Source organism: Mobula hypostoma, chromosome 7 (assembly GCF_963921235.1).
Source record: "Mobula hypostoma chromosome 7, sMobHyp1.1, whole genome shotgun sequence".
Taxonomy (NCBI): domain Eukaryota; kingdom Metazoa; phylum Chordata; class Chondrichthyes; order Myliobatiformes; family Myliobatidae; genus Mobula; species Mobula hypostoma.
In genome coordinates this window covers 58744366-58766935 of record NC_086103.1, presented here as the reverse complement: position 1 = coordinate 58766935, position 22570 = coordinate 58744366, and the positions used below count along the sequence as shown (strand labels likewise).

The 22570-nt window shown below is 41.2% G+C and overlaps 1 protein-coding gene across 10 annotated transcripts in view; it reads right to left on the bottom strand.

Moving 5' to 3' along the window:
* arhgef37 (Rho guanine nucleotide exchange factor (GEF) 37) overlaps positions 1-22570 on the bottom strand; it is a 200101-nt gene that overhangs the window by 40235 nt on the left and 137296 nt on the right. For all 10 annotated transcript variants that reach the window (XM_063053480.1, XM_063053484.1, XM_063053487.1 and 7 more), the window contains 3 exons: positions 11945-12144; positions 7648-7778; positions 1751-1855 (listed from right to left, as the gene is read on the bottom strand). In XM_063053480.1, coding sequence (XP_062909550.1) covers positions 1751-1855; positions 7648-7778; positions 11945-12144 — 436 coding nt within the window. The remainder of the gene's footprint in view (positions 1-1750; positions 1856-7647; positions 7779-11944; positions 12145-22570) is intronic.

The following is a 22570-nucleotide window of genomic DNA, read 5'->3' as shown; positions in this document are numbered from 1 at the left end:
AGTATCAGTAAAGCAGAGTTTAAGTGCATAATCTGGGAAAAAAATCAACCAAATGTGGCAAGAAAGATGAGACAGGGAGGGAAAAGGGAGACATTTATGTCAAATACAAAAGAGTGTTGCAGGTACTAGGGTAGGTAATGGAAACAGAAGAGAGGAAATTGTGTGGACTAGGTTAAGGCTGGGACACTGTGCAGTAAACAAAACATTGAAAATGATAGGGAAACACCAGACAGGATTGTGTGAGGAATGTCAGGAAGAGGAGTCAGTAGAACATGTAGTTCTGAGTTGCAGGAAGTATGGGATACAGAGAGAGATGAAGAGAATTAAACTAAGGGAATTGGGGGTGCAGGAATTCACATTAAAAGGGTTGCTGGGCATGAATGAGAGAGCACAGGTTGGGGTATTTTTAGCTTTTGTAAGGGGTACAGGGGGTTTCTATAGGATATGACAGATAAACAGGAATAGGGTACTAGGATGGGCAAAGATGGGAGGATTAAATGTAGGTTAGGGTATTTGTGGGTGTGTGATTGGGTGAAGGGAATTAGAACGCAAGTCTGTTGCACACTCCGGAGCAGTAGGTGGCGGTAATGCACCATTAAACTGGATGTCAACTGCCGTAAAACAAGACGGAGAGAGAGAGAGGGTCTCTGCCTGAAACGTTGACTGTTCACTTTTTTCCATAGATGCTGCCTGGCCTGCTGAGTTCCTCCAGCATTTTGTGTGTTGCGTGGATTTTCAGGATCTGCAGATTTTCTCATTTGTGACAAGACATATGAAGACACTTTTGTTATCAAAGCATGAGAATTGTAGATGTTCTCAATTCTGTAGCCAACAAAACAAATTATTACAGAACACAGGACCTAGAGTTGAGGATGGATCATCAAGCCAGAAGGTAGCATATAAGGTGAAAGACAGTGGGATACAAAAGATTGGGTATTGCCTCTAGTGGCATTTGGATATTCTATCAAAGAAAAGAGATCACCAATTTGGAAGGCATCATTTTGATTGATTCTGCAAGGGTAGACTTGGGCACTGAGAAAATAAATGTAATTCTTAAAAGGTCAAATGCAGCCTTCATGTCAACAAAGAACATAACAGAAACAAAATGAAAGAAAGGACCAAATATATTGTGTGCAATTTTGGTCACCAAATTATAGGAAGGATATAAATAAGGTTGAAAGAGTGCAGAGAAGGTTTACAAGGATGTTGCCGGGACTTGAGAAACTCAGTTACAGAGAAAGATTGAATAGGTTAGGACTTTATTCCCTGGAGCGTAGAAGATTGAGGGGAGATTTGATAGAGATATATGAAATTATGATGGGTAGAGATAGAGTGAATGCAAGCAGGCTTTTTCCACTGAGGCTAGGGGAGAAAAAAAACAGAGGACACGGGTTAAGGGTGAAGGTTTCAAGGGAACATTGGGGTGGGCTTCTTCACACAAAGAGTGGTGGGAGTGTGGAATGAGCTGCCAGATGAAGTGGTAAATGCGGGCTCACTTTTAACATTTAAGAAAAACGTGGACAGCTACATGGATGAGTGGTGTATGGAAGTATATGGTCCACGTGCAGGTCAGTGGGACTAGGCAGAAAAATGGATTGGCACAGCCAAGAAGGGCCAAAAGGCCTGTTTCTGTGCTGTAATGTTCTATGGTTCTATGGTTCTAAAGGTAAAAGGCAAAAAGGATGGAAGCAAACATGAAAATAGCATAAGAAGTCAGAAAAGAAATATATAAAGAAATTTGTTTTCTTACCTCTACATTTGTTATGTAAGTCCCTGTATTTTTCTTCAATGTTGTTACATCTTTTCGCATTATGTTGAAAAGCGTCACCAAATCATCATAATCTTTGTCTTTAGTCTATCATAAACAGAAGAAAACCATTAAATTATAAAATAAAACAGCTGTTTCTCATTACATGTTTTCCACTATATGTTGTCAAAGAACTATATATCAGATTAATTGGTTAGTCCACTCAACAATATCGAATTACGTAGCCAGTTTCTAGACAAGTATATACATTACTGTGTAAAAGTCTTAGGCTCTGAGATTTTTAATATAAATATTGTTTTAGATGTTCATTTTTTGTCTTCTGCATTAGTGTGTCAGTATAAAAGAGCAAATTTTAGATTTCGAAACATTCATTTCCAAAAAAATTAACATTTAACATTACAGAGAAATAGTATTTCGCTAAAGAAAGTAACATATTAAGTAATAGACTACTTTTCAAATGAAAACCTGATTATTTTGTAGATATACAGCCCAGTGCATGATTAAACAAAGATAAGAAACAGATGCTAATGATCAATGGCATAATGAGTTGAACGAACTAAACTGATTAACTGAAACAGAAACAGTTGTAGAAGGAATCAAACTGAGCAAAGGACAACCAAGCTAAAAGGTGAGAACGTGGCAGATATGACTGTTTAACCTTCAAATCATCAATTCTTATACCATGGCAAGAATGAGCATAGCAAATCATCATAATCTTTGTCTTTAGTCTATCATAAAAAGAAGAAAACCATCCTGCAGCAGCTAGGTCTCTCCCTAGTAGAAATTTCAAGGCAGACTAGAGTTTCAAGATCTGCTGTCTAAGTTTTTCCCAAGTATCACAAAAAAACTTAGCCCTGCCAGAGGAACAAGTGCGACACCTGCCCCTACACGTCTTCATTCACTACCATTCAGGGCCCCAAACAATCCTTCTGGGTGAGGTGACACTTCACCTGTGAGTCTGTTGGGGTCATATACTGTGTCTGTTGCTCCCAGTGTGGCCTCCTGTATATCGGTGAGACCTGATGTAGATTGGGATACTGCTTTGCTGAGCATCTACGCTCTATTCCCAAAAGAAGCAGGATCTCCCGGTGGCCCCCCATTTTCATTCCATTTCCCATTCCAATGTGTTAATCCATGGCCTCCTCTCCTGCTGCGATGAGACCACACTCAGGTTGGCGGAAGAACACCTTATATTCTATCTAGGTGGCATCCAACCTGATGGCATGAAGATCGATTTCTCGAACTTCCGGTAATGGCCACCCCTGCCCTCACCTTCACCAGTCCCCCCTTTTCTTTCTTCCATGGCCTTCTATCCGCTTCTATCAGACTCCCCCTTCTCCAGCCCTGTATCTCTTTCACCAATCTATTTCCCAGCTATTTACTTCATCCCGCCCCTCACCTCTCCCAGTTTCACCTATCACCTTGTGTTTCTCTCTCTCCTCGCCCACCTTTTAAGTCTACTCCTCATCTTTTTTTCTCCAGTGCTGCTGAGGGGTCTCGGCCCGAAACGTTGACTGTACTCTTTTCCACAGATGCTGCCAGGCCTGCAGAGTTCCTCCAGTATTTTGTGTGTTACAAAGAACAGGCAAGGTTGAGAACTAGAAATACAGTGGTTGGCCATGGAAACTGAGTGCAGCTGATGTCCCTTCTAAATCGGAAGAAGTCCAGCACAGCTCTCAGCTCTGAGTTCACAGAAACCACTGGAACCCTTTTACAACCCCCTATAGTCTGGAGAAGGCTTGTCAGAAGTGGTCTTCATGGAAGAGTTGCTGCCAGAAAGCAAAGGTTTCCTCTGAAGTGGAAACAAAGGCAAGAGACTCACCTACACACAAAAAGAACAGTGGGAGCAAGTGCTCTGGACTGATGGGTGAAAATTTGAAATTTTTGGCTCTTACAGGAGGCAGTGTGTCCCTAGAAGAGCTGGAGACTGCTACATGAATGAGTGTCTGCAGCCAACAGTGAAGCATGGCAGAAGCTCCCTACAGGTTTGGGCTGCATTTCTGCAAATGGAGTTGGTGATCTGGTCAGAATTAATAGAATCCTCAAGGCTGAGAAGTACCAGCAGATTCTTCACCCGTCTCACAATACCAGGGAGGCATCTGATTGATCTCAACTTCATTCTGCTGCAGGTCAATGAACCCAAACACATGGCAAAAGTCATAAAGAACTATCTTTGGCAAAAAGTAAACCAGGGCATTCTGTAATAGATGGTATGAATTCCACAAAGCCTTGATCCCAACATCATCCAGGCTGTCTAGGATTACCTGGAAAGACAGAAGCAAGCAAGAACCCGAAGTCTGCAGAAGAACTGTGGCAAGTTCTCCAAGATGCTTGGAACAACCTACCAGCCGATTTTCTTATAAAACTGCATGACAGTATACCTAAGAGAATTGACGCAGCTTTAAAGGCAAAGAGTAGTCACACCAAATATTGATTTGATTTAATTTTTTACTGTTTACAGCTCCTTATAGTAAATTTGTTGATATTTATAAACTTTTCATTTCATTATATGTGAATGCTTTTTCACTTTACAGAATTGTTTCACATATCCCTATGACTTTTGCACAATACTGTATTTCATTGATATTTTATACCAGAATATGATTAAAAAACAAGACTTTGATTTTTATTCACCTTGCTGAATCAAAATAGGAAACTAGTACAGTCTAGGGGGAACAGGACTGGCCAGCACCTATGTTGATGAAATTTCGCTTGTCGGAAACAGGAGTACGGGAAGCCTCACACATTGGAATTGTAATCATTAGGTGTTAAAGCATCGAACCAACTCAACATGCTATTTTAAAGTCACAATGATGAGCCATGTGCATTATATCCATTGGCATGTGTGACAAAAATAGCCAGTTATCAGAAGATTGATGCCGATAAGAGGACAATGGGGGAACCTTCAGAGATGTTAATGAGAGACGAGAGGGATTAACGGAAAGGAGACACAGTTCCGAGTATTGTCAGAGACCGGGGGCTTTGAACCCTGAACTGTTTGAAATGTGATGGACAGGCGATACCCCAGCAGGGGGATAAAAAGGGACAGGTTCGCTAAGGCAACAGACACACGACTCCACGAGGTAACGAGACCCTGAAAGTGGTGTGCCCTCCCACTAGTTGGTGGGAGTTTTTGGAGGTCTGATCGCGGGACCAGCCATAGACGCACAGGATAGAAAGGTACGGATCAGTGGGAACCTGATGTGTGTGTCCACCCTTGCCAGGCTGCCGGGTTCACCGCAGAAGAACGATCGTATCTGGAATGGAGGGGTCACAGTCGGTGACCTCAGGAGACATTACAAAGGGCTCGCCCAAAAGCTGACTGCGAGGATATCGAAGGTCTGTTTGGAATCCGATTTGAATATTCATTCGTTCTCTCTCTCTCCCCACCCCCCCCCACCCCCAACGGCACGACAGTGATTACTGTGAATTGAACTGAACTCAATTGAACTGAACTTTGCATCACTTGAAACTGGTCATTTACCCCTAGACGGCGATAGAGCTTGATTGATCCTATTATCCTAGTTCTGTGTACATGTGTGTTTATCATTGCTGAACTGTTGCATTTATTATCCTTTTGATTAGAGTACTGTGTTGCTTATTTCTTTAATAAAACTTTCATAGTTCCAGTAATCCAGACTCCAACTAAGTGATCCATTTCTGCTGGTTTGGCAACCCAGTTACGGGGTACGTAACACATGGAAGTCTCCCAATCTATGTCGAGTCACCGATATACAGGAGGCTATGCCGGAATCACTGGACACAGTATATGACCCCAATAGACTCACAGATGAAGTTTCACCTCACCTGGAAGGACTATTTAGGGCCCTGAATGGTAGTGAGGGAGGAGTTGTAGGGGTAGGTGCAGCACTTGTTTCATTTGCAAGGATAAGTGCTAGGAGGGAGATCAGTGGGGAGGGATGAATGGGCAAGGGAGTCACATAGGGAGTGATCCCTATGGAAAGCAGAAAGTTGTGGGGGGTGGTACTTGATGTTGGGATCCTGTTGGAGATGGCGGAAGTTATAGGGAATTATGTGCTGGACACGAAGGCTGGTGAGGTGGCAGGTGAGGACAAGAAGAACTCTAGTAGGGTGGCAGGAGGATGGGGTAAGAGCAGACATGCGTGAAATGGAAGAGAGGCACTTATCCTTACAAGCGGAACCGATCTCCCGCCTGGCACTTATCCTTGCAAGCGGAACAAGTGCTACATCTGCCCCTACAACTCCACCCTCAAATACTGTGTCTAGTGCTCCCGGTGTAGCCTCCTGTATATCGGTGAGAACCGACGTAGATTGCAAGACTTCTGCCAAGTATTTATGCTCCATCCGCCAGAAGCAGGATCCTCCAGTGGCCACTCATTTCAATTCCATTTCCCATCCAGATTCCGATTTGTCAATCTATGGCCTCCTCTACTGTCACGATGAGGCCACACTCAGGTTGGAGGAACGAAACCTTATATTTCGTTTGGGTAGCCTGCAGCCTGATGACATGAACATTGATTTCTCGAACTTCTAGTAATGCCCCCCCCACCCTCTCCTTCACCAGTCCCCATCCCCTTTCCCTCATTCACCTCATCTCCTTGCCTGCCTATTGCCTCCCTCTGGTGCTCCTCCCTCCTTTTCTTTCTTCCATGGCCTTCTATCCTCACCTATCAGACTCACCCTTCTCTAGCCCTGTATCCCCTTCACCAATCAACTTCCCATATTAACTTCATCCCTTCCCCTCTCGGTTTCACCTATCACCTGGTGTTTCTCTCTCCCCTCCCCCACCTTTTAAATCTAGCCCTCAGGACTTTTTCTCCAGTCCTGCAGAAGAGTTACAGCCCAAAACCTCACTGTACTTTTTTCCCATTGATGCTGCCTGGCCTGCTGAGTTCCTCCAGCATTTTGTGTGTGTTGCTTGGATTTCCAGCATCTGCAGGTTTTCTCTTGTTTATTTAACATGAATTAGTTACCATATATTCCCTTGATAGAACAACTTGTACTCACAATTATCTATCATTCTTCTCTATCACCATAATGCACTTGCATTACTCAAAAGATTACAAAAACTTATTTAGATAAAGCGTATGGTAACATCATTACTATACTAAATCACAACAATCAAGACACTCAATAATCTTAATAATACTTCTCAAAATCAGAATATTAGCAAATGACTTAAACCAGCAATCATGGAAAACACGGAGAGACATGCAGTTTTGCTATGAACACTATTTTGTTTTCTATGCTTCCATTTTAGCACTTCATGTTGTGGATTTGTCCCCTGTACATCTGGGCCAAGAATTATTCAGTAATGCTGTTTGTCATTTTCATAAACTGTTTCAAATGATAAATAATAGAGATGAGGATTCAAGCTTCATAGTCAAGGTACAGAATTTCATATCTTGTTGCCAAACAAAAATAAATTGTGACCAGATTTTAAGTTATTTATTAGCTATCTCTTTAAGTATATATGCATCGGCAGTAAAAGGTTATACATTCTTATCTTCTCCGTCACTGATGCACAGTATACAAAATGTATGCATGCTATTGAAGCAGTGTAGTTCATGAATTTGGAATTTGACTTTGTTTCCAGTTATTTTTGAAACATACAAACAATACAGAAATATTTAAGTGGAATCATATCACACATCAGCTAATGTTCAAAGTATTGCATACGTCACTTGCCTCCTTTGGAAAAGCACAGAAGTCCAAACTCTATCAAGGCTAAATTGAATCAGATTCCTGTTATTCTGAAAAGATTTAATTCATTATCGTAAAAACAGGTTCATCAAGCAGCTTATTCAGAGTATATTCCAATGCTACTAATGAAGATCACCACAGGTTTTGTATGCACTGCAAAAATATGTATTTCTTTATGCTGGCAAACAACTTACTTTTGGAAGAATTCCAGCTTCATGTTTAATAACTTGACTGAGTCTGCATGCCTTCTTTACTATGGAATGTGTGTTTATTCTGCATATTGAATCCTTTATAGAAAGATTTTCTGCTTTGATATATTTGCTTGCTGTTGGAATTGGAAGAAACATAAAACATTAACAACAAAACAGTTCCTAGCATTTGCCTTTCACTGATCTAATACCCAGCTAAAGACAACTGCTTGCCAGATATAACATCTGCTATCAGAATATTGCAGGATATCATTAGAACTTCACCCATGTCAATTTGACTCCCACACTGCCAGGTTCTACTGTGCCAGGTCTAGCTCATTTCTACGGCGAGTATATTCAATAGCAATTAGAAACTGAGCAGATGCCAGATTTCCTAAGTTATAAATTCAATATCCTTACATATTTGCAAACATTATCTGCCATTAATTCATGTAATCAGGGTGTTACAGAATGAAAGCAGGTCCTTCAGACCATTTTGTTGATGCTAACTATCAGCCACTTGCCTCTACTATTCCCATTTTTAAAAAACTCCTTATTTACATCAGCTCCCGCCAGATCCAGTTTCTTCTCCTTACCTATGCACTGGGGGCAACTTATAGAGGCCAATTAGCCTACTAACCTGTACATCTTTGGGATGTAGAGGAAAGCAGAACTCAGCAAAGAAACCCCTTGCAATCAGAAGGATAACATGCAAACTCCAAGTAGCCAGAGTCAGGACTGAACCTGTGTTCTGATCCTAGGGCCAGCAGTTCCACTAGATACACCACTGTGCTGTCTTTCCTTCTACAGAATTTTCAATGCCTGTTTCTTGATGGCTCTTCCTTTCTAGCTGAATTTTTCCTCAATTCTATATTGCAAAGATAAGCAGCTTCTCAGTTCGTGTTATCAGGACCTACAACGTGAATGACAGGACACTGGTGAGCACAGCAGAACAAGGAGAACCAGGGGTACAGATGTTTTGTTCCCTGAGGATGATGCCAGGCAAACATGACGGTAAAGGTGGTGTTCGGCCCATTTGCCTTTAATAGGTATGGTACACAAGAGTCGATGTTCGGTCACCAAATCATTGGTGAGAGCGCACCTGGAATACTGAGTGTAGTTCTGGTCACTGGATTCTAGGAAAGATATGATTAAGTTAGAGAGGGTGTAGAAAAGATTCACAAGGATATTGATGAAAAGGAGAGACTGGCTAGGCTGGAACTGTGTTTCCTAGATCAAAGAAGGCTGAATTGTGATCTTACAGAGCTTTAAAAAATCATGAGATGCACAGGCAAGGCAGATTTTCACCACCATTATCCAATAGAAAGGGAATCTAAAACTAGAGGGCATAGGTTAAAGGTAAGAAGGGACAGATTTAAAGGAAAGCTTATCAGCAAGTTTTTCCACACATACAATGGTGGGTATAGAATATAGAACAATATAGCACAGTATGGCCCTTTGGCCCACAAAGTTGTACTGAGCAATGTAAACCTGCTACACAATCAATCTAACCCTTCTCTCCTACATAGCCTATAACCCTCCATTTTTCTTACATCCTACTGCCTATTTAAGTGTTTCTTAAATGTTGCTAGTGTACCCGCCTCTACCTCCATCCTTGGTAGTGCACTCCAGGCACATACCACTGTGTAAAATATATATATATATACTTCTGATACTTCCTCTCAACTTTCTTGCATCCACTTTAATTGGATATCTCTGGTATTGGCCATTACTGTCCTGGAGTTAGGCACAAGCTGTCCATTCTATCTATGCCTCTCATCATCTTGTACACCTCTGTCAAGTAATCTCACATCTGCTTTGCTCCAAGGAGAAAAGCCCTATCTCACTCAGGCGTTTCTTATAGGATATTTTCCCTAATCTAAGCAGCATTTTGGTAAATCTCCTTGGCAACTCCTCTAATGCTTCCACACCTTTCCTATTATGAGGTGAGCAGAAAAGAATACAATATTCCAAGTGTGGTCTAACCAGAGTTTTATAGAGCTACAACATTACGTTATGGCTCTTAAATTCAATCACCTGACTAATGAAGACTAACATACCATATGCAGCCTTAACCACTCTATCAACTTGCACAGCAACTTTGAAGGATCTACGGACTTGGATCCCAATATCTCTCTGTTCCTCACACTGCTAAGAATTCTGCTGCCATTAACCTTATACTCTGCCTTCAAGTTTGAAATTCCAAAGTGAATCATTTCACTTTTCCAAAATGAACTCCATCTGCTACTTCTCAGCCTAGCTCTCCATCCTGTCTGTTGTAACCTATGACTATCCACAACATCACCAATTACATACCACTTGCAAATTTAGTAAACCACCTTTCCACTTCCTCATCCAAATAATTTATCAGAAAGAATGGGGGTCCCTGTGGAACACCACTGTTTGCCAACCTCCAAGTAGAATATGCTCTATCTTCTACCACCCTCTGACTTCTGTGGGGAAGCCAATTCCAAATCCATGTAGCCAAGTTTCCTTAGGTCCCATGCATCACAACTTTCTGGGTAAACCCATAATGGGGAACCTTGTCAAAATTCGTATATAATTTAACCTGCCTTTACCACAGGGAATGGTAAAGATGGGTTAAATTATTACGTTTAAATGTTATTTGAACAAGTACATGGATAGAAAGAATTTACAAAAGTATAGGACTAACAAAGGCAGATGGAACTACCTTAGGTAAATACATTGGCCCACATGATGAGTTGGCCAATGGGCCTGTTTCCATGCTGTATAGCTTATGACTCTATAATCAAAGACTCCTTTCCCTCAAAACTGAGCTCCAATTCTTCACTTTTGAAAGGTTTCTCTTATTTTGTCACTTTAACTTCCATTTTCTTTCTCTCATAAACTCTCTCTGAAGTCCATAGAAGTGCCACCACCACAATTTTCTTCATCGCCTCTTGACTATTTTTCAAGTTGACTTCTATAACATCCTTGGTATCAATATTACTTCAAACAAATTTATACTCATGTTGTCTGTGATTGAAGGTGTAGATTTTGTCATTCTTTATCTAGTATACTAGGCCCTCATGTCACTGGTTTCAAAATGTTCTTCTTTGTAAATCTCTTTAGGATCTTGCTTTGTTTGAAGAAAAGGCTTGCAAAGCCCTCCACACAAGGAACATTTGATAAAAAAAATAAACTCAAAGAATTTAAAGTAATTTGTTGTTCATTAGTTAGGTAGTAGAAGACAGATGGAATAGATACTGGGTATTACTTCAATTTGGAAGCAACTGGTGCTTCCCAAAGGATTTGTACTGGGGCCTTGCTTGACAAATCTCTAAGGGCAAAGAAAAAGAAATGCTTGTACAGCTCTCAAAGTCAAAATCCAGGTCACCCTCACACTCTGTGAGAAGAGTCTAAATTAGAAATTCTACTGCACACAAACAGGCATGCTTTATCACTGGCCTGCACAGTCTTGAGAGGATTTCATTCATGATTGTTCCACTTGGCAGAACCTCATGCTCTCTGAAGCTACAATCAAAGAGCAAAGGAGAAGTGGTGGGGGAGAGTGGAAAAAAACAGTAATATAAACCTTGCAACAGCAGCTTCTGCTGTTAATCATGCAATCCAAAACAGTAAGAACTTAGGCATACCATTTATGGATTTATTGATAATAATCTCTCCATTACTGGTACAAAAATATGAAATTAATTAGCACCAATTCCAAAACAAAGCTAGTATGCTATCTCAAGTAACACTACTCTGAGAAGCATAGAGGTCACTGGTAATATGACTCTGACCTTAGGAAGCAGCCCTTAAAGGATCATGACGCATTACATTTTCAGTTACTGCCAAGGAGAATGACTGCACAATGTATTAAATGGAGGAGATGTAGCAGAGTTTTCCCAGAAGTCCAGTGGAAACTGCACAGACATCTGAATAACAATCCTCACTGGTGGTAGTTTCATTGCTCAAAGGGCACTAATGTCTGGAAATTGCCAGGTGGGTATTTGTACAGACGTGTGTATGTGTCGTTTATGAATGCCTGCACTCTTGTGAGCCTTACAGTACAACCTAGCACCTTCCAAAAATGAATACAAAAATTGCATTTGACAAAACATGAAGCTTCTCCACTTCCTTGGTATAATCTTAATGACTTATGCTATTTGAACCGAGGACAAATTTCTCCTTTTATGGCTTACTTGCAAAGTGCACTGGCAATATTATCAATGCAATGATCTGCTTCTAACTTTACCTATAACCACAACAAGAAAAAGTGGTGATGTGGAAACCTTTAGGAGGAGGCAAATGTGCTGAAAGAATAGAGGGTGGTTCATACCTACTTCTTGTTGTCCCTTGTATTCATTGATATTAATATTAACTTCTTGCATGGCTCTGATAGCTTTCTCTAGTGCAGCATAACCTTCATCTGATTGTGGTGTATTTTTCAAGATAGTTTCTAAAAGCAGTTGATATTTCAATATCCTCTGGACTGGCATCACCAAGTAGAAAGTCAATTCCATGGCACCGGTGTCTGACCTATTGGGAAAAGATAGAAATTATATTTTATATTTGGTTATTCTTTATACATGAAGATGGCATCTAACCGCTTAAAATACCCCATCTTAATATCACCTTTCTTATACTACTTCCAAAAAATTCCAAAAGATAAACTGTCAAATAAGATTACATCTATGATGCTGAGAAATCACACAGAGAAAACACTGCCAAGGCAATTGCTAAGAAAAGCTTTGGCTATTACTATTCAATAGGAGTCTGTGCAATAAGCCAAGCCACTGGCAAATTTGAAAACTTAATATGCGATTAACTTTGCTTTTAATATGTTGGATTACATTTGGCTCAACAGTTAAGGAGAAACCAATTTATCTCCACACTAACAAACATGCTCCTTCTTTGGCCTCTACAGGCCTGGAGCAGGACCCATAAAATTGTTTAATTGCATGTTTATTTTTCATCCTTAAATGAATACTTAAAATATTAACTTATAAATTTGCTTGGTAGAACTTTAATCAAAAGAAAGGACCTGAATTTCTATTGTACAATTCTCAACCATGGGACATAATAATACCTCTTAATCAATTAATTCATTTTAAGGAGTAAATTTGCCGTAATGGTAAATAGTAACAATATTAATTAACTATTGAGGAAGAAATCGTCTTTTATGGTTGAGGCAGCAGAAGAGTGACATGCTTCAAAAAATATTCTATAGCTGATGGATGCAAATCATCAGCTATATATTCAATCTGAACCATTCAATATACTAACTGCAGTTTAAATTTATTAATCAAGAGCATTATGCTATTGGTAGCAATATACACAAAATGTCAACAGACTAGGCAGTATCTATGAAAAAGAGTAAACAGTCAATGTTTCAGGCCAAGAACGTTTCGGACTGGAAAGGAAGGGGAGAAGTCGAGTAAGAAAGTGAGGGGAGAGGAGGAAGAAGTACAAGGTGGTGGGCGATAGGTGAAACTGGGAGAAGGAGAGGGGCGAAGTAGATCTGGGAAGGTGATTGGGTGAAAGAGATAAAGGGCTGGAGAAGGGGGTATCTGATAGGAGTGGATAGAAGACCATGGAAGAAAGAGAAAAAGGAGGAGCACCAGAGGGAGCTGACGGACAGGTAAGGAGATATGGTGAGAGAGGGAAAGAGGAATGGGGAAAGGTGAAGGAGAAGGTGGGGCGAGCAATTACCAGGAGTTTGAGAAATCAGTGAGTTTGAGCCATCAGATTAGAGGCTACCCGGTCAGAATATAAGGTGTCGCTCCTCCAACCTGAGTGTGGCCTCATTACCGCAATAGAGGAGGCCATGGACTGACATGTCGGAATGGGATCAGGAATGGGAAGTAGAATTGAAATGGGTGGCCACTGGGGATCCTGGTTTTTCTGGCGAATGGAGCATAGGTGCTTGGCAAAGTGGTCTCCCAATCTATGTTGGGTCTCACAGATATACAGGAGGCCACACCAGGAGCACTGGATGACTCCAACAGACTTGCAGGTGAAGTGTCACCTCATCTGGAAGGACTGTTTGGGGCCCTGAATGATAGTGAGAAAGGAAGTGTAGGGACAGGTGTGGCACTTGTTACTTGTTCGGCTTGCAAGGATAAGTACCACAAGGGAGATCAGTGGGGACAAGCGGACAAGGGAGTCGTGTAAGGACCAATCCCCGGGGAAAGTTGAAAGTTTGGGGGGGGGGAGGAAAAGATGTGCTTGGTGGTGGGATCCAGATGGAGATGGCGGAAGTTACAGAGAATTATGTGCTGGATGCAGAGGCTAGTGGTATGGTACGTGAGGACAAGAGGAGCCCTATCCCTGGTATGGCAGTAGGAGGATGGAGTGAGGGCAGATATACATGGAATGGAAGAGATTGGAGTGAGGGAAGCATTGATATGGAGGAAGGGAAGTTCCTTTATTTGAAGAAGGAGGACATCTCAGTTGTTCTGCAATGAAAAGCCTTATCCTGAAAGCAGATGCGAGACAGAGGAACTGAGAGAAGGGAATGGCATTTTTTTTTACAAGTGACAGAGGTATTGTTCAGTTAGCTGTGAGAATTCAGTGGGTTTATAAATGATATCAGTAGATAGACTGTTGCCAGAGATGTAAGCAGAGAGATCGATAAAAGGGAGAGAGGTGTCAGAAAAAGTAAATTTGAGGGCAGGGTGGAAGGTGGAGGCAAAGTTGATGAAGTTGATGAGCTCAGCATGGGTGAAGGAAACAGAACCAATGCAATCATTGATGTAGCAGAGGAAAAGTTGGGGAGCCGCGCCGGTATAGGCTTAGAACATGGACTGTTCCATGTAGCCGACAAAAAGGCAGACGTAGCTAAGACCCATGCGAGGTTTGAAGGTATTGGGAGGAGCCGAAGGAAAAATTGTTCTGGGTGAGGACCTGTTCTGCCAGATGGAGGAGAGTGGTGGTGGAGGGGAAGTAGTTGGATCTATTGTCCAGAAAGAAGCAGGGAGCCTTAAGGCCCTCTTGATGGGGGATGGAGGTTTATAGGGACTCAACCCATAAAGACTCTACACTTTCCAATCCTATGTCATCTCTTTTCAATGATTTAACATTATTTCTTATACACAGAGCCACACCACCCCTCTGCTTACTAACCTATCTTTCTGATATATCATATATCCTTGGACGTTCAGCTTCCAATGGCAGCCAGCCTTTAGCCAAATTTCAGAGGTGGACACAACATATTATTTGCCAATCTGTAGCTGAATTTCAAGATGGTCCATCTTATTCCTTATGCTGTGTGCATTCAAATACAACACTCTCAGTCCAGTATCTGTTGCTTTCTGTTTTAACTGCACCATGCTTCTATTGCCCTGTAACTCATGCCATTGGCTTTGATTAAGCCTCATCTTCTGCCTGTTCTTTCTATAATCTCTGTTGCATGCTATGTTTGATTTATTTCTGTTTTCCCCTTCCTCAGTCCTATCACTCTGGTACCCATCCCCCTGCCAAATAAGTTTAAGCCCCACTAACAGCTTTATTAAATGTGCCCGCTAGGATATTGGACCCCTTTGGGTTCAGATGTAACCCGTCCTCTTTGTACAGGTCATACCTCCCCCAGAAGAGGCCCCAATGATCCAGGAATCTGAAGCCCTGCCCCGTACACCAGTCTCTCAGCCACACATCAATACGCCTGATCATCCTATTCTTGCGCTCGTTAGCATATGGCATGGGCAGCAATCCTGAGATTACTACCCTAGAAGTCCTGCCTTTCAGCTTCCTACCTAACTCCCTGAATTCTCTCTTCAGGACCTCCTCCCTTTTTCTACCTATGTCATTGGTACCAACATGTACAAAGACTTCTGGCTGGTCACCCTCTCCCTTCTGTACTCTGCACCCAATCCAAGACATCCCGTACCATGGCACCTGGGAGGCAACACACCATGTGGATACCGCTATCACCACTTATGAACTGAAGCATAAAGCCAGAGCTACACGGGAATGGCTTAAAAGCAACAAAGTTAATGTTCTGGAGTGGCCAAGTCACAGTCAAGACCTCAATCCAATTGAGAATTTGTGGCTGGACTTGAAGAGACCTGTTCACTCACAATCACCATGCGATCTGACAGAGCTTGAGCAGTGTTGTACAAAATTATGGGGAAAAATTGCAGTGTCCAGATGTGCAAAGCTGATCGAGACCTATCTGCACAGACTCAAGACTGTAATTAATGTCAAAGGTGCATTCATTAAGTACTGACTTGAAAGGGGGAGTAATTATGCAATTATTGTGTTTAATAATTGTCATAAACTTAGACCAATTTGTAGAAATTTGTTTTCATGAAAGTGTCTTTTCTGTTGATCAGTGTCAAAATAGCGAAATTAAATCCACTGTGATTCAATATTGTAAAACAATAAAATATGAAATCTTCTAAGGGGTTGGTACTCCTCATAGGCACAGTATGTCCCTAAGAGTCCTGCACAGTACTGTGAACTGAAAGAGTATTGTTTCATTTAGTAATTTTAATATTTTTTATGAAACTTCACTACTGATAGCCCTTTAAATGTAACGTAGGTCTGAAATAATATTAGTACAGTTGATTCAATGGGTCATGAAGCAGCACAGAGGCAGGACAGCATTTCATTTGTAAACTAGTATGTCAAAAACAGTATTCCCTGTAAGAGTCACACATAAAAGTTGCTGGTGAACGCAGCAGGCCAGGCAGCATCTCTAGGAAGAGGTGCAGTCGACGTTTCAGGCTGAGACCCTTCATCAGGAAGGCCCTTCGTCCTGACGAAAGGTTCTCGGCCTGAAACGTCAACTGCACCTCTTCCTAGAGATGCTGCCTGGCCTGCTGCGTTCACCAGCAACTTTTATGTGTGTTGCTTGAATTTCCAGCATCTGCAGAATTTCTGTTGTTTTCCCTGTAAGAGTATCAGCTTTCCTTTCCTGAAGGGAGGCAAGCGGTGTATTGTTTGCCATTATCTGTAGTTTAACAGTTAATATTGCAGTTAATTTATTTAATTAACTAAACTAATATTTGCTAGTACTTTGGCAGGATTTGAACAGCATATTTCTAGAATAACAGACCTGTAATAGAAACATTGGACTTTTGAGCTTGACATAATATTTAGGGTGGTATTATTCCACCAAACAACCACTGACATAACAATCAGCTATTTCTCTGATCCTGGTGGCTCTCTTGACTTGTAGAAATGTGGGTGTGTCGAAAAGAGCATGTTAAATTGTGATAGCAGATAACTCACTTTTAGTGTTTATGGAGAATAGACCAATGAATGTCTGAAGGTCTAGTTATGTCCAAGAGATAAAACTCAGCATGAGTTAACAGTTTCAGCAGAAGGACAAGAATGTGGAAATCAATTGCTTTCTAGAAATGTTGCAAATTGTAAAGAACAATAAAAGGTTTATTTTCTGTTATTTCATTTGAAAATGTCAACAGTGAAAAAATACCACTAGCTTTTCTGTTCTATCATACTAATGTAAGGAATGTCATTATTTTTTCTAGCATCAGTAACATGAGTGAGGTATCTGCTGCCACTGTTTAAGTAAAACCACCTAAAAGAGAAAGTGGAGAGAACTTACTCTGACATTTTAGTCAGGTCTCATAACTGATATTAAAAAATCATTTTAACAAAATCCTTTTTGCATCACAATTGTGGGCTGTTACTGATGTTTCACAAATACAAATCAACTGCAAAATGAAAGTATCCTGTAGTGTTACTGAGCTTTTCACAAATCTTCACTTGCTTTATATTTATTCTGTCTCTCCCTCCACACATAATTGTATCTGTTTATCAACTGCGATCAATCATGATTTCTGTCTCTCATGGACTTTTTTGTTGCTCTCCATCCAAGATAACATAACTGAATTTTATGATTTAACAGAAGGCATGTCAACCATAAACTAACATTGATCCTCAGTAGATTAACATTTCTTCAATGACTAATCAGCAGCTCAGACCTTGAAACAAATATCCATAAGACCATAAGACAAAGGAGCAGAAGTCGGCCATTCAGCCCATTGAGTCTGCTCCGCCATTTTATCATGAGCTGATCCATTCTCCCATTTAGTCCCACTCCCCCGCCTTCTCACCATAATATCATGGTGATAATGGGGCAATGGGGTAGACTCAATCTTTTGAGGATTGAAACAGGTTATGATCATTTTACAGACACATAATGGATCTTTGTTATCAGTAGTCCACAAACTTGGAAGTCCAAAGCCAAAGCAAATCTGGGTCCCAATATTCATTAACATTACGAGGGCAACCTGCTAGTACTTGTAGGTATGCCCATTTTAAATAAACTTCTTTCAAATTCTAAGATGTTGGATTACTAAAGTTCAAAGTTCAAATTTATTATTAAAGTGTGTGTACTGTATGCAACCTTGCATTCATCTTCTTGCAGGCACTCACAAAACAAAGAATCTGATAAGTTAACAACCTCATTACCACTTAATAACTGATGCCTAGTTTGGATTGTGCCAGGACCATTTGGTGTAGGACCTTATCACATCCTTAGATTAAACAGAAACCAAAGAGTGAATTCCTGAGCTGAGGTGAAAGTAATTACCTTTAATTTCAAGACAGTATTTAGCTGAAAAAGGCACTGAGTTGCTCTGGTAAAACTTGTCAATGGCATCAAAGGGAAAAACACTAGTGGTTTTAGAAATAAATTTTAAAAATTGTGGTTGTGAAAGGTTCTTTATCCCAAAACCAGGGCACCAATGCAGTATTCTAAGACCAAGCAATTTCAGCTGATCCTTCTATCATAAGGTTAGGAGTGATGATGATTGCTAATAATAGTGATATTGAACAGTGCACAATTGCCCAAGAAAAAAGCAGCCCATTCCTGCTTGCAGCTAACCTAGACAACATTTAATCATGATTTAAAAGTGGCAAGCACCTTTCATGCCACAGAAATGTTGGTCAATCATCAGCTCCAATAAAAGGAATTTCTGACTACCAACCATTAATCTTCAATAGTAAAATGCCACCGAGCTGTGGTCTCCATTGAGATCATGGCTCAGACTTGGTTGTTTTTGAAGTTCCGAGGGATAGGTTTGGGGACAGTGAGGGGAAAGTTAGGGGTCAAGTTGGAGTTTAAAGACAGGGATGTGGAGGAGTTGGAGGTCAGACCGGAGTCAGTAGGCCCAGAGAACAAGGCATGATGATCTGGTTCCTGTCATCAGCTAATCCAGAAGTTGATACTGAAAATCAAAGCATGAAAGTCCATCAGAAGTCCAGAAGTCAAGAGCCCAGTGGCTGAAGCCTGGACATTCAAGATGGGAGGCCGGTTCTGGAGTTGGAGTTGTGTGGGTGGGTGGTAGGATAGAGGAAATGGGCTTGTTTTGCTGTTGTTTTGTTGTGTCCTATGTCATTTTGTCAGGCATCATGGGCATGCTATGTTAGCACCAGAGTATGTGCTAACACTTGCAGGCTGTCCCAGCACATCCTTAGGAGTGATGGTTGTTAACACAAAAGGCACATTTCAGTCTATGTCTCCATGCACATGATTTTAAAAAAATCAGAATCTGAAGTACCATTGCCAACTCACCCACAATCAACATTTTGGGTTATCACCATAAACACAGCAGGACCAACTACATAAATACTCTGGTTACAAGAGCAAATCGGAGACTGGGTATCCAATGGAAAAGCTCACTTCCTAACACCCAATACCTCTTCACCATCTACAAGGCATAAATTAGGAGTATGATGAAATTCTCCTCACTCACCTGAATGAGTGTTTAATTCTCAAAGAGTTTGACATTGTGCAAGAAACAACATCAATCACTCTGAACATGAGTTTTCTCTACCTTTGTGACTCTAACACGTTCCACCTTTGAAATTCTCAGCAGCTACTTCAAATCACTCTGCTGATACCTCCCAATTCTGCGGCTCTGACAGCAAAGGCAAGGGCAGCTGACATGACAACACTTCACCTGCAAGTTCCTTTCCAAGACATTCAGTACCCTGAATTGGAAATTTATCACCAGTCCTTCATTGTTGTTGGGTTTAAAACCCTGGGATTCCACACATGGGACAGAACCTCCACCAAAAGCAAAGTGGCAGCTCAAGAAGATAACTCACCAGCACCTCCTCTGGGGAAATTGTTTTTGGACAATAATTGCTGAGTTTGTCAGCAGCACCTAGATTCCAAAAGAATATAAGGGATTACGGATCAGCAACAGTGGAAATGTGGTGGACTGAAGTACATGTACTTGTTCATCAAAACTGGTCTTCTCTGCGTGTATCCTCCAGAGTTAGCAAAATACTTTTAGACAATGAGGCACCTGCTTGTTGATAAAAGCCCAGTGTTTCCATTCAATGTCATATAGTGATAAGGTTAGCTGTAACCCGCATTATATATATTTGAAAGTGATGAAAATTGAATGCCATTAATGGTAATAAATGAACAGTAAACAACTATGAACTATGATTTAAATAAGGAAACTGTATTTCCCTATGTCAGACTTTGTAATGTTGATTTCTTTTCAGACATTTTCAAACTGATGGTATCATATGATTTAACATTCAATTCAAACTGATTAATTTGTAGCTAAATATTATTTAACAAAATATTCATTATACTTCCTGTTATGTTTATGCACCACTAGAATAACATCAGGAGAGAGTTTAATTAATATAGAGAAGTTTAATCTGTCTCTCCATTTTAAAGTATTCAGAAAAGAAAGGATCTCTGAAGTCTGCAGAAGAAGGAATACACTGGAGTTTAGATAAGCAAGCACAATCTTAGAGATTCAAAAAAGTCAGTCATATTTAATAAAAGCACAAAATCGAGTAAAAGATGACCAAATAACTAGTGGAGTTAAACCTTTGTCTCAAAGAGCCACCCAGTGGCTACTGTGTGGAATTGTGCTTAATTTATAGAATTTAACAGGATCAAAAACATAGGAGTGGGATATTTTTTCCACACATTCATTCATTTACAGGATTTAGGTTTCATTGGCAGGCCCAGTAATTTTTATCTTCCTGCATCAAGAAGAGGCCCCATGGTGATGACAGTTTTCATAGACGTGCTTTGCTTGTCCTTCTTGATGGTAAAGGTCAGGAATTAGGGAGGTGTTTTCACAATACTTGACATAATAAGCTGCAGTGCACCTAGATGATACATATTGTTCTCATGGTGCACTGCTGGTGCAAAAAGTGGGATGGTGGAAGGGGTGCCAATCAAGGTATGCCTTCTTCATGACTGCATCAAAGCACTGGGCCCAGGATAGATCCTGTGCAATGTTGACACCCATGAATTTGAAGCTCCTCATCCTTTCCACCGCTGACTCCTCAATGAGGACCGGTGGATGTTCTACTGACTTTCCCTTCCTGAATTCCACAGTTGGTTCCTTGGTCTGACCGATGTTGCATGCAAGGCTGTTGTTGCAACAATACTCAACCAGCCAATCTATCTCAGGGGCTTTGCTCTCAGATGAGCACAGTACTTTCTATGCTCACTTTGCCCATAAAAACATGAAGAAACCATCGCAAACTCCTACAGCCTCTGATGACCCTGTGATTTCAGTCTCTGAAGCTGATGTGAGCCCATCCTTCAGGAGGGAGAACCCTTGGAAAATATCCCAGCCTAGAAGGGGTACCTGGCCGAGTACTAAAGACCTGTGTTGATCAAATGACTGGAGCTTTCACTGAGATTTTTAACCTCTCACTTTGGTGGTCTTGGCCTCAACACCTTCTTGTGCAATTGGATCCTCTATTTCCTCATTTGCAGACCCCAGTCAGTTCAGATTGGCAACAACATCTCCTCCATGATCTCCATCAGCACAGGTGCACCACAAGACTGTGTGCTTAGCCCCGAGCTCTGCTCGGTTTATATTGACTGTGAGGCTAAGCACAGCTCCAATGCCATTTTCAAGTTTACTGATGTCACCACTGCTGTAGGCTGAATCAGCATAATTGGAGGGAGATTGAAAATCTGGCAGAGTGGTGTCATAACAATAACCTCTCTCACTCAATATCAGCAAGACCAAGGAGCTGATTATTGACTTCAGAAGGAGAAAACCAGTCCTCATCAGGGGATCAGAGGTGGAGAGGGTCAGCAGTTTTACATTCCTCAGTGTTATCATTTCAGAGGACCTGTCCTGGGCCCAGTATGTTAAGTGCTATTACAAAAAAAAAAGCACAGCATCATCCTTATTTCCTTAAAAGTTTGTATAGATTCGGCTTGATATCTAAAACTTTGATGCACTTGTATAGATGTGTGGTGGAGAGTATATTGAAGGGATGCATCAGAGTCTGGTATGGATACACTAATAGCCATAAATGCAAAATCCTACAAAAAGTAGAGGATATGGCCCAGTCCATCACGGGGGTAAAGTCCTCCCCACCAATGAGCACATCTATATGGAGTGTTGTTGAACGAAAGCAGCATCCATCATCCACCACCACCCAGGTTATCAAAGGATCATCTTATTATTATCAAAGCATACAACTCTGAAATTCTTCTTCTCCAGATAGCCATGAAACCAAGAAAAGAACTGCGCATGATCATCAACTTCCAAATCCCTCCTCCCTGCACAAAACTGAACAAAAATGGAACAGGCACATTGACTCCCAAATCCCTTTCCCCCACACACAAAAAAAACAAGAAGGATCCAGCAAAAAACACAGAATATATTAAAAAAACAATAAAACAGAAAAAAGTCCATAGACCAAGTCCATATCCAAAACGCAGAAAACCTGGGTAACATTCTCCGGGCCCAGCAGCAGACCTTTCCCTCTCTGTAGCAGAGCGATCTCACCAGCGATCAAACGACAGTCTCCTCTCCGTAGCAGAGTGATCCCACCAGCGATCAAATGGCCGTCTCCCCTCTCCGTAGCAGAGTGATCCCACCAGCGATCAAAAGGCAGCCTCCCCTCTCCGTAGCAGAGTGATTCCACCAGCGATCAAATGGCAGTCTCCCCTCTCCGTAGCAGAGTGATCCCACCAGCGATAAAATGGCAG